General features: G+C 41.1%; 1 protein-coding gene across 1 annotated transcript; it reads left to right on the top strand.

Moving 5' to 3' along the window:
• The first annotated feature begins 14,272 nt into the window (after nt 1–14,272).
• On the top strand, nt 14,273–18,371 carry LOC125292396 (E3 ubiquitin/ISG15 ligase TRIM25-like). Its single transcript, XM_048239669.1, has 5 exons — nt 14,273–14,888; nt 15,214–15,309; nt 15,538–15,771; nt 17,862–17,960; nt 18,081–18,371. The coding sequence occupies exons 1-4, from the start codon at nt 14,307–14,309 to the stop codon at nt 17,889–17,891; spliced, it is 942 nt and encodes a 313-aa protein (XP_048095626.1). The 5' UTR covers nt 14,273–14,306; the 3' UTR covers nt 17,892–17,960; nt 18,081–18,371.
• Nucleotides 18,372–18,939: the final 568 nt, after the last annotated feature.

Raw genomic sequence — 18,939 nt, 5'->3', positions numbered from 1 at the left:
TATGCACCTAACCATGCTGAATAAAAGGTGTGTGTGTGTGTGTGTGTGTGCACGCCTGTGTGTGTGCTTGACTCCTATGCCATGATGGCTCCTGCCCAACCATCCTTCCATTTTTTTCTATTTATTCTTGTGTGTTTGATGTTGGTAAAAAAAACATGAGAGGCTCTAAAATATTTTTAATTTAATTATAATGAAGCTTTGGCAAAACATGGCACAAGATATGCCTATATGTCTGGTCTACATGGGAAATGTACCGACAGAGAAGGAAGAGGAACACTTGCCGAGTAATTGACCTAAATCTCCATTAGGTAAACTGATCCTGGCGTGTGTAAGAGAGAGGGCCTGGCGTCTCACGCCTGAGATGAAGTTGCTTACTGAACACTCATTAAGTGCAGGGCCATATGTCTGTCAGTACGTGTCTCCGGTCCCACACACACACACACACACACACACACAGCTCCTCCTTCCCCTCCTCTGCACAACCATGTCACACTAATTGCTAGGCTATTGTTGCTGTGGTTGTTGGCACCTTTGTTAACCACCAACCTCTTACCTGGCTGTGTGTCAAGGTGACAGCCAGGTAGTCTACAGGGCTCTGTTTTATCTCAGACAGGTAGGATACAGGACTCTGTTCTCTCAGACAGGTAGTCTACAGGGCTCTCTTTTATCTCAGACAGGTAGGATACAGGACTCTGACTTCACAGGCTGGTAGGATACAGGACTATATCCTCTCAGACAGGTAAGATGGGACCTCTCAGGTGGCTCATGGTGAGGTGCAAGTTCTGTTTAAATATTTGGAGCTAGTGAACTTTAGTACTATTATCATCCAGTGATAATGTGTCTCACTCACTCACACACGCACACACACCTCGACAGAATCTTATAGTGTGTGTATATTTCTATGCACAGAATGGGGGTGGTACAGAATTATAATTCTCAAACTCCCTCGTGTGGAACTACGCAATTCTCCTCTGGATTCAACACCAATTGTGAGCATTCTGTCCCAGCCCCCAATCCTAATGTGGGCTAGCCTACAGCCTACATTAACACTTTGGCTAAAAAGCATCCCATTTTCATTTAGTGGCGGGCTGTGCAACTCACCAAGTGGTTAGTGGTGTTTGTTAATGTTCCAAAACAAGTAGCATAGCGAAATACAGTTTCTGTCGTGTTTTATTTGGCATTTTGTAAAATAATTGATTTCTGTTGGAAGACTCATTGCACGTTGATATTACTGTGCCACTGTCTATGCTTCAGGCTCAAACATTGAGCGGAAGTTTATACGTGGTTGTGAGGTGTCTGAAAAAATTATTCCACAATAGCAAATAACACGGCTGGAAATCATACATTGCGCCGATATATTTGATTTTAATAATCAACGAACACCATTAACCACTCAGTGAGTTGCACAGTTTGAAAACGCTAAGGGTTGTTTTAAGGACATGTTTGTGCATGCCTGTAGGCAGCCACTCTGAAGCAGTAAAGGCGATTCAAAACGAGTCAGAAAAGTCGAGACAGGACCAATCGTCAAAATTTCGGTGTCCACCACTCTAGTTCATCCAAAACAAACCAGAAATGGGACTCAAAGTGCTAAATACCGGAATTATCCTTTAACTGATAGAAGCTTGAGCTTTGACCTTTTGGTAAGGAACAAATAACCCCCCACATTCCATACCCACAAATCTAGGTGAGTCTATAGTCTTTGACCCACAAGGGAGTAGGAGTAGGCTATTTGTTACACTCTAAAGGAGCCGTCTGGCAGGTTGCATGCATTGTTTAAACTGATGTAATACTTATTATTCTTGTTCACTTGTTAAATGGGTGTCCTGTAGTGGGGAACCATGTCTGTTTATGACACCAGAGTTGTCTACATCAGTGGTTTTTAAACTTTTTGTCTGGCAACCCCCAAAAAAACCATGGGCCATGTTTCGGGGAGCAGTGAGGGGTTAGGTGCCGTGCCTTGCCTTCAGCCGTGCCTACTGGTCGGGGTTCAAACCGGCAACCCTCCGGTTACGAGTCCGAAGCGCTAACCAGTAGACCACGGCTGCCTTTAATTTAAAAGATTCTAATCAATAGGAAATGTGACAAAGACCCATGGTTATCTTGCCCCCATGTACAATATGGAGGATTGTAAGAGGCAAAAAAATCCATAAGAACCACTGTTGGAGAGTTACAGAAAAAGGTATCATGTTGGTGTCATCAAGTCCCCCAAAAAAACTTCAAAAGTGACATCACTGTTAATAGATTATTTAGAGGGCATGCCAGGTAAAAGCCTGTCCAGTCATTTAATTATCAATGTAAACGGCAGGAGTTACCGAATGGTACAGTGACTTTGTCTGGAAGTGTGGTCGATGAAATGAAAATTGCGCTCTTTGTCTAGAAACACTTTAGGTGTACTTGGCGTACATAGAAGAATGACTTTACTGAAAAGAACCCCATGCCTAATGAGAATTATGGTGGAGGGGCTGTGCTATTATGGGGCTGTTTTTTTATGCCTAAAGGCCTTGGGAACCTAATTAAGGTGCATGGTATAATGAACACCAAGAAAAACCTGAACATGTTCAAAGAAATCTGTCAATCTCTGCCAAGACACTAAACATTGGTCATGATGTGCTCCACCAGCCATCATGACCACATTCTACCGAGGCACCATTGAGACCATCCTCTCCAGCTGTATGGCTGTGTGGGGCGGAAGCTGCACTGAATACAACAGGAAAGCCCTGCAGCGCATGATGAACACAGCTGGAAGGATCATTGGTGCTTCACTCCCCTCCCTGAAGGACATTTACACCACCCACCTCACCCGCTAGAAGGCACCAAAATTGTGAGTGATGCAAGTCACCCGCTCACAATCTGTTTGATCTACTGCCCTCTGGGAAGAGGTACAGAAGCCTGGCTCCCGCGACTACCAGACTCACCAACAGCTTCATACACCAAGCTGTAAGGATGCTGAACTCTCTCCCTCCTCTCCCCCTCCACCCTCAGCTACATAACATCCTGGACATTGGACCCACAATGGCCGCCTGCCTACTCCACTTGCACACTTGAACACTTGCACACTTGTACACTTTTACAACTTGGTGTTGTTGTCCTGAAAACACAACACTTCTGCTGCTCTTACATAACTTGCACCACTATGCCACTTTCTTTATTACTTAGGTCAAACAGAACTACCCAAGCCTCTTATTGGCCTGACTTTGCACTAGTATTTTATTGACTGTCTATGCACAATTTCAACAAAATTTTGCTGCTCTTATTTTTCATTATTATATGTGCCCTCTTATTTACTTATTTACTTACTTTTTGTTTACTTGAATGTTATGTTTGTCTGTGGACTTAAAATTGGTAAAATATGTCTTGTCTTCACCGTGGGATAGTGAGAAACGTAATTTCGATCTCTTTGTATGTCTGGAACATGTGAAGAAATTGACAATAAAGCTGACTTTGACTTTGACTTTGACTTTGATTGGATCATTCATCAGGACAGTGAACCAAAACAAATGTCAAGATCAAATCAAATATGGTTTTCTGAACACAAAATCAAGCTTCGGCCATTGCCATCTCAGTCCTCTGATCTAAACTCCATAGAAAAACAGTGGGGTGAGTCAAAGAGGAGAATGCACAAGTGTGGACCTAAGAATCTGGACGATCTATTGAGATTTTGTAAAGACGAATGGTCTTAAATCTACGGAAGCGTATTGCTGCCACACTAAAATAAATAAAAGGCTCAGTATTATGTAATTACTTTCTTGTTATAACAATTTTTTAACAAGATATTTATCACGTTATTATTCATCATGTTATTTCATGATTATATTTTCCGTTATTTATTTCAAGATATGATATTTTTAACTTTTTACAAGATATATATCACGTTATTACATGAAATTATCACGTTATTCAAGATAATGAAATTAAACTAAATGAGAGGCAAGAATAGGATATGCTCGTTTACACGACTCAATCAAATTCTATTTTAAGCTCGCAAGACATTCTCGTTATTGAACAAAGTGGATGATATTGTGGTACCTGACATGCAGAATACCTACTCTGACTACGCCACCCCCTAAACCCAGGCGGGAGAAACCTATAAGATCTCTAACGTGGCTGGTTCTCGGCCTTCCCCACAAAGGAACAGTTAACAAAAAAGGCATATCTAAATACTCAAATTTATTACAAATAGTATAAATACAATCCAGAATGTAAGTAAGAAAGACTGCATGGGATAACTGGCTGAGACTCCTCAGGCTAATAAGGTCGGGTCAGCACACACAGCTCCCATCTTGGAGAGGGGCCCTGGTGAGAGAGGGAGAGAGAGACAGCAAACCCAGCACCACAAAAGAATGCAACACGGTAAGCACTGCAAACACAAGAAGTAAATACCACTACAGGATGCCACTACAAAATACCACACTGTGTTGTTTACCAGTACACACCGAGAAAATATCTCCCTCCATGTGGCACCCAACCCGAAAGGAGCAGTACTGAGTTGCGGATCCGGCCTTGTACAAAGACAGCCTATGATAGGACAAAAGAGGAACAGCCAGCTCCCAGCACAAGCAGTTATAGAGAGACAATGCAAACAAAGAGACAAACAAAATGAAAGCAAACAAACAAACCCAAAAACTAACAGTAAAACAGTGGCTGGCCTGGTCCCTTTTAAAAGAAATGGTACATATTAGTTACCATGTACATTCCACAGCACAATTACACAATGGACATATGTAGTAAATATAAGCCTACTTTGCAAGAGCGTTCACTACTCCCCACAGCACAGTGACACAGGAAGAAAGGAACATTCCAGTGTTACAGATTTAAAGAAACATAGTTAATTGATTTATAACTACCAATGTAAACAAACAACTAAGATCATAAATATAAAACAAATTACCAGAGCATCAGTGTCTGTAGCCCAGCACTCATAAATCTTAAAATCAGACAGTCACCTCAGTGTCCTCCATGAAGAGTGAAACACATGGTTCTAGCATTCACCCTGATAAGTTAAAACAAGTCATGAGAAGTGAGTTCTACAAACACACACACACACACACTGCATGGAACATCATATTCATTACCTGCATGACAGGGGACCTTAACAGTCACAAAGAGCAAGTGGTGGAAGCAGCAAGAGAATGTGAGCTCTCAACAAACCAAACTTTATAACTTCCGTTAGTCATGTGACCTGCCCCATGTGACCACGCTTGCAGTCACACAAGCCACACTGGTTGCCAGTGCAGGTGGGCACATAAACCAGAAATCCCCACATCCCCACAATATTTATAGGCCTATAGCCTATGCGAACACCCAAGCATTGTCCAGAATAGTCTGCACCTGTGTGCAGTAGGCTAGCGGAGTGGCAATCGGGAGAGTCGGGAGGATTCCCGGTGGGGCCGGGCTGATTACTGTAGTGTGATCTCAAAAAAGCGCATGCTATTGCTGTTTAAATATTTTCTTTGCTGTGCTCTCCAGCAGCCTGCACTGTGCGACTGCAGCGCTTCACTGCTCACTCTCTGCGTCCCTTCCCCACAGCCTTAGAAATGACAGCGATGACCTGACAGGCTACCGAGCCAGAGCGCTCTATACATTCACCCACACTGCGTGAAGATTCGCATATTTATCAAAGCCCTTTCTCCCTCTTGCATCAAGTTAGCAAAAGTTTTATTTATTGGGTTGATAAGAAGATAAAGCAGAACTATCAGGCTGTGTGAGCCATATATATACAGTCTATGGTGTGAGTAGGCTATCCGGCACAGAACCTCTCTATCGGCCTCCTTTTCAGCAGCTCTCTGCCGATACACACACATCCCTCTTCACTGCTCCTCAGTCAGCTGGGAATTGACCACACACACAGCCTACACACACATACACACATGCACAAAAACACTCATCAAGAAGCACTCTGTAATAGCAGTCAGGGTGCAAGTTCATAGACACGACTAGTTATAATAACGTGATAATTTCATGTAAAAACATGATAAATATCTTGTAAAAACGTGAAAAAAAATCATATCTTGAAATAACATATTTTCACGTTATAACGTGAAAATATCATTATCATGAAATAATGTGATAATTTCATGTAATTACGTGATACATATCTTGTTAAAATGTGAAAATGATATCGTTATAACAAGAAACTTCATGTAATTAGATAATACTGAGCATATTTATTTTAGTGTGGCAGCAATACGCTTCCATATAAATCCCTTACTTTGTACTCTCCAACTTTATGGGGAGTCATGTGAGAATATTACAAGCCGTTTTATTCGCGGAAAAAGTCTGAGGTGGAGAATGTGAAACAAGCTCTGAAGTCTCTGCAGGTGACATAAACATGGCTGCTGTAACAGGTTTTGCACCTACTCCCCACACTCACACACCCCAGTACGTCTGTCTTTTTTCCTATGGACATACATTCAGCATGGACATGTACTGTATCTCTGGATCTTTATGTATCCTTGTTGTAGCCATGATGTATCTTCAGATTTCTGAAGGCAGGGGAATCCTGCAGATTTAACATGATCGGATATGAATCTCCCATCAGACCACCACACAGAAAGCTGTTGAGGACTCAGAGAGGATCTTCACTGAGCTGATCAGTTTCATGGAGCAAACCTGAGGTGACCGAGTCGATCAGAGCTCAGGAGAGGGCAGAGGTGAGTCGAGCTGAAGGACTCCTGGAGCAGCTGGAGTTGGAGATCACTAAACTGAAGAGCCGAGATGCTGAGATGGAGAAACTTCAGCCAATAGAGGACCCCATTGATTTCATTCAGGTAAGTTAAGTTACTTTATTTGACCTGTAGGAAATGTGTCTTCCGGGGGTAGTGTATACATGCACACACACTAGGAGCACACATACACACCTAGCACCTGGATCAGTGAGCAGCCTTTGCTCCGGTGCCTGGGCAGCAGTTGGGGATTAGGTACCTAGGGCACCTCGTCTTTGGATGTGGGAGAGTGCCCCCCACTCACATATTCCCTACCAGTCATGGATTAAACCTAACCTGACTCTCGCCAGATGAATTTCGTTCCGCCTAGCTCCACTCATCCATCTGGGATCAATCCATTGAAGTGTTGCTTCAGACGGCTGGGCCTAATCAAAAAATGCTTGCATATGATTGGATAAGCTACTTGTCCGTCATCTATTGATCGTGCTACTTCAACCACTCACATCGGCCAACCCGCGGACGCTGATAACAGTCTCACAGTCGCTTCTACGCTATGTCACATCTATGAAACTCCCCCCCCGCGCCCTGATTGGCTCTACCATACAATCTCGTGCTGAAATCACTCTCAACGGAAGAGGTCCCAGATGGATGTGAGTTAAGCTAGGCGGAGCTAAGCGGAACGAAATTTATCTGGAGAGAGTCAGGTTAGATTAAACCAGCCACAAGTCCGATCCCCTAACCAGAAGGCCACAAAGCCCCACTACTAGCTCTTAATATGGAGAACTAACTATGGAGACTCAAATTGGATTGGCTTTCTGAAATTACAGCTTGTCAGCTTTTTACAGCAGAACAGAACCCTTGAAGTGCCTACTGTCTTCACTTGCTACTCCGCCTCTGAAAAATATGGCGCTCTTCATTTCGCCAGTTTCACTATGGTTTGGACTCTCAATAAATGATGCCTTTATAAGTTCGCCGTGAACGCGCACAACTCTATGTTAACTAACACAGGGTTGATTGTTTTATCTCAGTGTTTGTTAAACCTCCTTTCTGAAATACCCCCCTGATGGTTTCTGATCTCTTCCTTCGTTTCCCTTTAGTGTTTCCAGGCACACTTCACCCACCCTTATGTGGCCCTTCCCAAGGTCACTTTTAAACCACACTTCACCCACCCTTATGTGACCCTTCCCCAGGTCACTTTTAAACCACAGTTCTCCTTCAGTGAAATGATAAAACCAGTGGCTCCATCTCTGAAAGAGAAAACAAAAGAGTTCCTCTTGGCAATAAATGAAGGTATTATTATTATTATTATTATTATTATTATTATTATTATTATTATTATTATTATTATGATTATTATTATTATTATTATTATTATTATTATTAAAGCTACAGGGTGTAGTCAGTGGTTTAGTTTGTCCTTATTGGACAGGCCTTGTTGCACAGGCAAGCAGGATCCTATGAGCAATCAGACACAGGCTGTAGTACAAAAGAGGCAGAACAGTCAGAAATCAGGGGCAGCAGTAAACAACATGATAAACATCACACAGCACAAAATAAACACAAACAATTAATAAAGGTCAAGGTCACTTAAACGGAAACAGACAAAAGCTTGAATGTGGCGTGATCATTTGAAGAGAATAATGTTGGATGGCTTGTTGCTGTAGGCGAGTGCAGGGGATAGAGCAGGTTGAAAGCCAGCATCTCAGTAACAGCAGTGACAGCACTAGAGCAACAGAGAAGGTCTCTGTTAGTCAGACATTATTCACACATGACTGTCTCTGCTCCTTTTCTAGTCACAGGCTTCATGGTTGAGGACACAGTCAAACTGAAGACTCCTCAGACCATTTCCAAGAATTGTGAATACAGTAACGTACAGCAGTACGGCCGTTGTTATCAGTACAACCACCAGTATAACATCACTATTGGAGGTGTGGGTGTGGTATCAGGTGAGGCCCTTATAGATTTACACTTACATCACTTTACACTATAATGGATGGAAATTACTCAGTGGTGACTCTTTGAAACTGAATACATTGTCATTCATTTTCCATGAGCTGTTGTGCAAAAAAAACATTTTTACAACTCATAAATATTATGTAACTGTGCAAATGCCAATGATGCATTGATCCTTTCAGCTATGGAAGGGACAGATTACATGATTGTTTACTTCCCTGACTATCCCGGCGTCAATTGGAATTCATCTGATCTAGAACTGGTGTTCTAGGTGTGCGAATGACTTTCATGTGTACTTAAACATATCACAGTATCATGGCAAAGGCATTGCTGGTACTTTATGTACGCCTAAATGTACTTCTTACTACAATTCATACCCATTCATTAATTTAATGTTATAAAACAGCTGCAAAAATCACAAATCTTAATCTTAATCTTGCAGTAGTGCATGTCAGCTTTACAGTTATATAGTAAAAGGAAACTTGTTAACAGTTGTAATGTTGAAATTAAAATACCTTGTTCCTTGATGGGGGAGCTTCATTTCAAGTACTCACTGCACATTATTCTTTGAATTGCTTTGTTTTGTAAGAGAACTAATGCGTTTTACCAAATATGTAACAGTTTTCTTAGTTTCAATGCCTGTTGTTGGTGTTAACTTTTCTGATGATTAGTTTAAATGGTCATCTCCTGGCTCTTGCATTATTGAACTTTCCTAATAAAGTTGTTGAATCCTAAATATTTCCTTGTAATGGTAATTTTATTGATTTTGATGATAATCAGGAGTAATAGTGAACAACAGAAGCCATGGATCTAATTCATCCTGTTAGACCCTGTGTATTTTTTTGTGAACTCATCCATTCGACCCTAAACTGGATGTAGTGTTCTTTGGACTCTGCTATAGGACCAAAAGCAATATTTATGATACACATGGAACGGCATATGATTGTTCGTTGTGTTATGGTGTTCCATGTGTGCCGGAAATATTTATTTTGTCGACTGCTTATGTCTACTGAAGATGTGACCTAATATTTGTCTATGTGCATTCACTTTATGACAGACATGACATGGGGCAGCCGTGGCCTACTGGTTAGTGCTTTGGACTTGTTACTGGAGGGTTGCCGGTTCAAACCCTGACCAGTAGGCATGGCTGAAGTGCCCTTGAGCAATGCACCTAACCCCTCACTGCTCCTACTTACATATTTAGATGACTGTTTGCGTTACAAACTAACCACATTATATCGGATATTTTTGGAGTGCTGTGTCTCCTCATTAGAAAGTCTCTGTCTGAACTCAGACAGGTAGGATACAGGACTCTGGTAGCTGATAGTGAGGTGCCAGTGTATGCACACACACACACACACACACACACACACACACACACACACACACACACACACACACACACACACACACACACAGACACACACACAGACTATTATAAACAGACTAACACATCCGATGTCATTATCATCTGATCAGAATGTCAAACATACACACACAGAATCATGTGTCTTGCACACTGGGAATTTGTGTTTATTGTTATTATAAGAGGAGTTATTATATGATTCATTTTGATATGGTACAAAATTGTAATTCTCTGACTCCCTCGTGTGGACACCTGTGGAATTACAGTATTTCCCTGTGAATTCAACACCTCTCCAAAACCTCTTTTATGCCTATATTAAAGGAATTATCCGGAGTAAAAAACACTTTAGATCAATTTACGGATGATTGGGAGTACATACGTTGAGTTGACATCAAAATCATGTCATTCGGATGTGTTTTGAGAAAGTTCGATTTTACCGTTTTTAGTCAAAACTCGTTAGCCTGGAAGTGACCAGGGCAAGTCATTTCACCGCTACAAAACGCTATTTTTATACCTCTTCTACAGTTCCAAACAACATTACACTTACGTGGTAGTGGAGTAGAGGGTCCCTAATGAATGAATTTCATCAACGCCAGTACCTTTCGAAATGTTGCTGCTGCAGCTGGCGCTTTAAGGGAATAGGGGAAGAGGTATTCAGTTTGCCAAATGACTTGCCCTGGTCACTTCCAGGCTAACAAGTTTTGACTAAAAACGGTATGTCAACTCAACGCTTGTAAAATCATCCGTAAATTGATCTAAAGTGCATTTTATAACTTCCTTTAACTTGGCCACTAAGTGCAGTTTTCAGTTGGCATTGATTCTCAATAGTTGTGACAACATTTTAAAATAATCTACGGATCAAGGGCTTTAAACTATAAAATTATTGTCCTATCAAATTAAAGGCATAAAAAGCCCCAAAAAAATATATTTTTTTTAATAAATAATTCAATAATTTTGAAATTACATTAAACATGTTTAATGCCTTCTGATTTTTGTTTATGGTGGCCTTAGATATGTACAATGAAGCCTGATGTTTTCATGCATCAATCATCATTATGACTGTGATGAAAAGACAACCTGACTTAAAGGAGAATTCCGGTGTGATATTGACCTAAAGTGTATTGAAACATGATACCGAGTCTGAACGTATGTCTCATAGCCCATCTCGGCTTGTCCCCTGCACTCCAAAATCTGGTAACTAGTTAGCCGATGCTACCAACAGCTTTTTTCAATAGTGGTGCTTCGCATCGGGCTAGCCATGCAAATAAATCACTGTTTTACACCCATTTACGAGGGCTCAATGTATCTCCACACTTCATTGGTAGACTTCCGAGGGCCCTGACATTTAAAAGCGAGACATTGAGAACTTTGAAAAAAATACTGGTAGTTTACTTACAAGACGATTTATACAGACAGTTTAGCGTTTGCAGCCATCTTGAATTTAGTCAATGATAAGTCAAAACAGCAGTAAGAATGAACAGGTATGATAAGGGATCAGATTCCAAAAATAATTCAGTGGAAATGCATGGATTCCAGTTGCTGCTACTGGAAGAAACTGGAATCGGCTAACTAGCGCCAGATTTTGGAGTGCAGGGGACAAGCCGAGATGGGCTATGAGACATACGTTCACACTCTGTATCATGTTTCAATACACTTTAGGTCAATATCACACCGGAATTCTCCTTTAACATGGAAAATAAAACACAATGTTTCCTTGAAATACACTACAGTAAACCTTCACACTGCTCGCCATTTCTACAGGTTGGGGGCCGATACTATACATTTCTAACAGAAAACTTTTGTTTCATGTACGGGCTCACCTTGCTGGCAGGTAGACTATAAGCCATTAAACATAATCACTATCTATACATACTCATAGACCGAGTAGGTAGACCAGATCTGCACATTGAACACTAATGCACCCCAGTCAGCTCCTAACCTGCTCCTCTCGGTCAGAAAGAGGTCTATCTAGTCTTCATTGTTCCTTACCTGCTCCTCTCGGTCAGTTAGCTCTAGGGCTGTATTTTGCACCCTGGTGCATGGCGTAAAACTCGTTTCCACCCGAGCAAAGTTTAATTCCTTATTTTTCATGTTTATTTTTTAAACAATGCGCCCAAGGTTGTGGCAATTAACAACTTAGGGAGTGGCTTGGCGCATTATCTAAAAATCGCTATTGTACACCTGGTCAGAAGTCTATGGCGAGTTGTTTATTTTAAGAGCGAACAGTCATATTGGCGGGTGCACAACGCACCATCCTACTATCATCCATGAACGCACACCAGCGCATGTCCATGCAAAGCATTACAAATTGCACGATTACAATGGGAAATATAATTAGAATAAAGATATTATGAAATACTGTACATCTCATGATGAGTAGTTATTCACCATCATTTGCAAATTGGTAATGACGGCTAAAAGTGATTAGGGGAGAGGCGAGAGACATGTATGGAACACAGTTAAAGACGCACTGTCAAGAGATATAAGCAACTCCACAGCAGGATAAATGTTTTTTTTAGGGCTGTCCATCGATTAAAAAAATGAATCTAATTAATTACATACTCTGTGATTAATTAATTTGAGAAAAAATAACTGATTAAAAAAAATAGCGCAGATTAATCGATTCCGTATGACCGTTGACCCCGAGCCGTTCTAGTTAATAACTATTGCTGTAAAATGAAGGAGAGAGAAAAAATGTGCTGCCTAGATCATTGATCGGAACATTTACTTTTAAAAAACAGCCTGATGGTGTTGACAAAAATAAAGCGTTGATTAAAATAAAGTCCTCTGCAATGTCTGCAATAAGGAATTTGCATATCACCGGAGTTTGTCAACTCTAAAGTCGCACATCAATGGAAAGAAATAGTGTTGACATTGAGGGGAGTGTTCATTTATTTCCATTGTGTCCCCTAGGTTATATCTGTGGCCTGAAATGCCTTGTATGTGAAAAAAACTTCTCCCCGAAGCACTTTGGAATTTATTTCCTCAGCATATTAGGTCATATAAAAGATTATTATGGCCATTATTTGAACAGTGAAAATAATAATAATAAAGTTTTTGAACTTTAATGTCACTAATGCTGATTATTCAATGATTCATTTGAATTTAAATATTTAAAATACTTTCTCAACAAAAATTATATATGTGATTAATTCAGATTAATTAATCAAAATTAATCAGTTATTTTGACAGCCCTAGTTTTTTTTATTCAGTCATTTGAGCAATATTAGGGTAAGTGTTGCTTTTTCCAGCCTATGTTTTTGATGGTAACCCATTGTCAGTCAAGAGTAAAAGTAACTGCATATAACTGTCTTGTCATTGACTGACTCCATGGTGAAGTTAGTTTCACTTTGCCAATGAGTTCAAATAATAGACGAGTGCAAATGCGTGAAGGCTATGCTAGGATTTAGTAAAGCATGGTTTAGTGGAATGACTATTCCATCACGGTCTCATAAAGCAGCCTCCTTCAAATCGCCGTTGAATGTCAAAATACCGATGCATTTATTTGACATTGGCGCTTTGCGCCGTTAAAGGGACTGACAGATGTCATTCACATTGGTTTAAATGATGTTACGCCCCAAACACACCCATGACTGATTAAAAAACCTAGGAACACCTTGTTGCACCATGCATGCGCTCGACGTTTGATAACGAAAACCCTCCCAATGTGGACTGGACACGTCCTACTAAATTTGAATAAGCTTTTGACGAGTGATGATGCACTTTTGACTGTCATGATAGGGCCCTTAATCTTTATTGTTTCTGACCTGCTCCTCCCATATCTTGACCGCTGACCTTTTGGTAAAGAATAAATCAACCTAGACAATCCATACCCATGAAGCATTATTATCATACCTATGTGAGGTTATAGCCCTGTTCTTTGGACTTGACCCTCAAGGGTGCAGGAGTGTTATAAACTACAGGAGCCATAACTAAGGCAGGTTGTATGCATTGTATAGTCTGTTGTAATATTTGCATTTTTGTTTAGGTTGCATGCATTGTAGTCTGTTGTAATATTTGCATTTTTGTTTAGGTTGCATACATTGTATAGTCTGTTGGAATTTCTTTTGCTTGTTAGATGGGGTTGATTTGACTTGAATGAACTGCAATAGGGAACCACCATGTATGTTCATGACACGAGTTGTCTACATGATTGCATGTACTGGGAATTTTTAGGCTTTCTGGAATGTTGCGCTGTGCCTTTAAAATATGTGTCCACACAAAATTAGGAAGAATATTTAACACCCTCCCACTTCTTCTGGTGAAATGAAACTTTTCTAACGTTCCTTGCAGGCAGGAGTTGTGGGTGTCTCTGAGAGGGAAAAATGGCTAGTGCGTCAGTGTTGGAGGAGTTAAGCTGTTCTATATGTCTGGATCTACTGAAGGACCCAGTGACTGTTTCCTGTGGACACAGTTTCTGTTTGAACTGCATTACAGGCTGCTGGGATCAAGAAGAGCAGAAGGGTGTTTACAGCTGCCCCCAGTGCAGACAGACCTTCACTCCAAGGCCTGTTCTACGCAGAAACACAATGCTGACTGAAGTTATAGAGAAGCTGAAGAAGACCGAACTCCGATCTGATATCAAAGTTTCTTCTAATGCTAAACCAGGTGATGTGGAGTGTGATTTCTGCACTGGGAGAAAACATAAAGCCATCAAGTCGTGTCTAACATGTCTGGTTTCCTATTGTGAGGTTCATATTCAGCCTCACTATGAAGTGCCTCGCTTTAGCAAGCACAAACTGGTGAATGCCACCTCACAGCTACAGGAGAAGATCTGCTCTCAGCACAACAGGATCATTGAGGGGTTTTGTCGTACAGACCAGCAGTTAATCTATATGATGTGTTCTATGGATGATCATAATGGACATAAAACCGTCTCGGCAGCAGCAGAACGGACTGAGAAGCAGGTTAGTGATACTGTCTCTTTGTCTCCATCAGAAACAACTTGGGCCTGTTTCCCATATGTGGATTAAGCCCAGTCTTGGACTTAAATCGGACTTGCGGAGAATAAAACTAACATCAGTTACTGTTTAACAGGCCTGCCTTGTTTATAACAGGTTCCTGTTCTGCAGCAGCTAAAAGACAAAGATTACACCCCAATACAGTCAGGTCAAAATCACGTCAACAATGCAAAAGCAAAACATAACTAAAGTACTTTACCCAGTACTCACTAATTTCTTGGTAATGATCTCTGAAGCTATTATAGACTTGAGTGTACATCTATCCACACAGAAAACATTGTTGAAGATGAAGGGGAATAACCGGAAGCAACTCCATCAGAAGGAGAAGGAGATGGAGGAGATGAAACGGGCTCTGGAGACTCTGCAGGTGACTGATAAACATGGCTGCTGTGACCCTTTGCTCTTACTCAGTACAGTCTGTGGAGTAAGACTCCCATTTGTGTGCTTTTTTTGTTCCGATTTTCAGAGCAGAGATGATGCCTTATCTATCATGGACATGTACAGTATTTGTTGTAGCCATTATGTATCTTTGGATTTCTGTGGGCTGGGTAATCCTTTGCAGATTGAACATGATCTGATATGAATCTCCCATCAGGCCTCTGCACAGGAAGCTGTTGAGGACTCTGAGTGGTTGTTCACTGAGCTGATCAGCTTCATGGAGCAAAAGCGCTCTGAGGTGACCGAGTCGATCAGAGCCCAGGAGAGGGCAGAGGTGAGTCGAGCTGAAGGACTCCTGGAGCAGCTGGAGTTGGAGATCACTAAACTGAAGAGCAGTAATGCTGAGATGGAGAAACTTCAGCCAATAGAGGACCCTGTTGATTACCTCCAGGTAACACTAGCTCTTTGGGCAACTATGGAGACTCGCATTAGATTGGCTTGCTCAATTTTATTACAGCAGAGCAAAGCCCTTGAAGTATTGTGACTCACCATAATAAGATGGGTACTATTAAGATATTATTTTTGTTTGGATTACTATTAAGAACCTCTCGTATCACAGCAAAAACTAGGGGCTTCCAGGCCTACTTTCTTGAAGTAGGGGTTTCTCTCTCTAATTCCACTCTCTGTGATCTACAGTGCTTTTCCTACAGAGTTTAGATGCACTTTATCTAACACACCTGCTGGATCTTATCACTCTATTTGGAGACAGCAGAGGTGACATCCTTATGGTCTCTGATCCCGTCCTTTGTTTCCCTTTAGGGTTTCCAGTCACACTTCACCCACCCATATGTGGCTAAGGCCCTTCCCCAGGTCACTTTTGAACCACAGTTCTCCTTCAGTGAAATGATAAAACCAGTTGCTCCATCTCTGAAAGAGAAAACAGAAAAGTTCCACTTGGCAATAATAAAGGTATTATTGTTATTATTAGTATTGTTGTTGTTCTTGTTATTGTTGTTATGTCAAAGGCCACAACAAGCGGAGTCCAGATCAGGCTTTAAATCTACAGGGTGTAGCCAGTGGTTTAGTTTGTCCTTATTGGGATTCTGCATCAAGATGGCAGGGCAAAATGCCCACTCACATGTATAAAGGCCTCACTCTAAGCTAAGGAGAACACAACGATGTATTTACAGGTAATGATTATCTAATTAAATGATCATGTTAAATACTAGCTAAAATGCGGTCACGTTGTTGCCATTTTGAAAATGTTCAGTTAGGCACAGGCTAATGTACAAAAGAGGCAGAACGGTCAGGAACCTGGCAGGGTTGTCAGGGGCAGCAGTAAACAGCAACATGACAAAGATCACACAGCACAAAATAAACACTAAAGATCAATAAAGGTCAAGGTCACTAAAATGAAAACAGACAAAAACTTGAATATGGCATGATCATTTGAAGAGAATCTGAAGGATGGTGGATGACCGCACATGGCCTGTAACTGTAGGCGAGTAGCTGAAGTGATGAACACTTTAGCAGTCCTAATGGAATTAGAGCAAATGGTGTTGCGTTTAATACCATATGAGTTATTTAAGAAATAATAGATCTCTGTTTGATCTCGGTCACGAGTACTGTGGGTATATAAAAAAAAACGGTATTGGTTTTACCTAGCTTGAGTTGCTGCAGCCAACATCTAGAGCTACCAGGTAGCTACAGTGCTACACGCTGAGTGCATGAACATGGACGCTCATGAACATGACCCCAGAGTGTAACAGGCTGTTTTTGACTATAACTCCTTGTCAGTTAATGGGGAACTTAAATAATTGGGTGTAAAACTGTTTTGTCGTTGCTGAGACCACGGTGAAGTTAGTTTCAGTTTGCCACTGAGTTCAAATAAAAAGAAAGTGCAGATGCATGTAGTGCAGATGCTAGTTTTAGTAAAGCAAGGTATAGTGGAATTCTGGTGTTGTATACACGGTCTTGTATGCAACCAGATTCCTTCAGATGTGCCGATTGCTCTGAAAGGGAATGAAAGATGTCACTCTCATTGGTTAAACACACCCATGGCTGATTACGAAACATACGCACAACCCTTTTGAACAATGCGCCTGCCGTCTGGCGAACTTATTTCAGCGTCAAGATGGCGATGTTGGACTGGACACACCCTAAATGTATTTAAACAATCGGCTTCAGACAGTAAAAATAGGACCCATTGTCATGTTCAACAAACCAGTGTGAGCTGATTCAAGCTTCATGACTTGGAGTAACCAGTAGGTGGCAGTGTAGGACAAGGAACAGCGCAGTTCAACTACTTCAATAAAGGAAGAGAAAAGAGACTGTGAGAGGGAAAAGAAGAAAAGAAAGCAACATGTAATGTGCGGAAGTGACCTGTAATCAGTGCAGTTCATGAAGTAAATGACCAACCTTCCAAAATACTTATGTTGCAATCATATTTTGCTTCAATTATGCAACATGTCCATCTAATTCATTGGCACTGGAGCGGTAGAGAAAACAGAGTAACAACTTCTGCTCCTTCTCCTGTCACAGGTTTCAGGATTGGGGACAAAGTCCGAGTGAAGGCTTCTGTTAAAAATGCAACGTACGGCTGGGGAGGCCTCAATCGCCAAAGTGTGGGTGTAGTCAAATGTGAGACTCTTCTGGTGTTAATATTGATTTGTGTCCAAAATTCTCATGCATGAATGTTACTTTGAGTAACGCTGATGTAGTTTAACATCACTGACTCAGTACTCTCTTCTGTTCTCACAGCTCTGGATTCAGAGTCCATCTTTGTCAACTTTCCTGGCAACAGTAACTGGCATGCAGACCCCTCTCAGATGGAGCTGGTCTAATGCATGCCATGGTGTTGTACTGATCATGACCTGAGATTTTATGAGCTTTAATTTGAAGAACAAGATAAACATGCCGAAAATGCCTGTGTATGTTTTCCAGCCACATGGTTAGGCCTTTTAAAATGTATTTGCCATATTTTTTCAGCTATTTGCACTCATTAAAGATCTTTAAACACATGTATGACCGTGATGAAAAGACAATAATTGGAAAATAAAATGTTTATGTGAAATATATTACAAAATGTACTAATTCACAACAGTTAAACCATTAAAAATAATCACTATCTATACTCATAGACTGAGCAGGTAGACCTGATCTGCACATTGAACACTGCATTGAATAAGCAACTCTCCGTTGGCTTGTGAGCTCCAGAAATCGAAACTTAATCAGGTCATTGAAATCGTGTATAGAGTCGTTTGGTGGTCTTAACATAATGATTGATGGCAGAGTTGCAACGGTTTGGCTTGAATTCCCTGCTACTTGAAAACAAATATCCTATTAAGTCCCCATTGCGTGCAGAGGGAATTTGAAAGGCAACTGATTATCCGCCCTCGGACTGAGCACTTCTGAGCGGTGAGTGCCCAGACCCTACATTTTAATGTGGGTCTGGCTCGCCAGGCTAGACATGTACCGTATCTATCATGGACATATACTTTGATATGTATCTTTGATGTATCTATTATCTATTATGCATCTTTGGATTTCTGTGGGCTGGAGAATCTTTTGCAGATTGAACATGATCTGATCTTCCATCAGGCCTCTGCACAGGCAGCTG

Source organism: Alosa alosa, chromosome 3, assembly GCF_017589495.1.
Source record: "Alosa alosa isolate M-15738 ecotype Scorff River chromosome 3, AALO_Geno_1.1, whole genome shotgun sequence".
In the NCBI taxonomy this organism is placed as follows: domain Eukaryota; kingdom Metazoa; phylum Chordata; class Actinopteri; order Clupeiformes; family Clupeidae; genus Alosa; species Alosa alosa.
Note: the sequence above shows the minus strand (reverse complement) of the source record. Positions and strands in the feature narration are given on the sequence as shown.

Coding starts and splice junctions, on each gene's coding strand:
- LOC125292396 (XM_048239669.1), top strand. CDS start 14,307: ATGGCTAGTGCGTCAGTGTTGGAGGAGTTAAGCTGTTCTATATGTCTG. Junction 14,889..15,213: donor CAGAACGGACTGAGAAGCAG/GTTAGTGATACT, acceptor CTATCCACACAG/AAAACATTGTTGAAGATGAA. Junction 15,310..15,537: donor GGGCTCTGGAGACTCTGCAG/GTGACTGATAAA, acceptor ATCTCCCATCAG/GCCTCTGCACAGGAAGCTGT.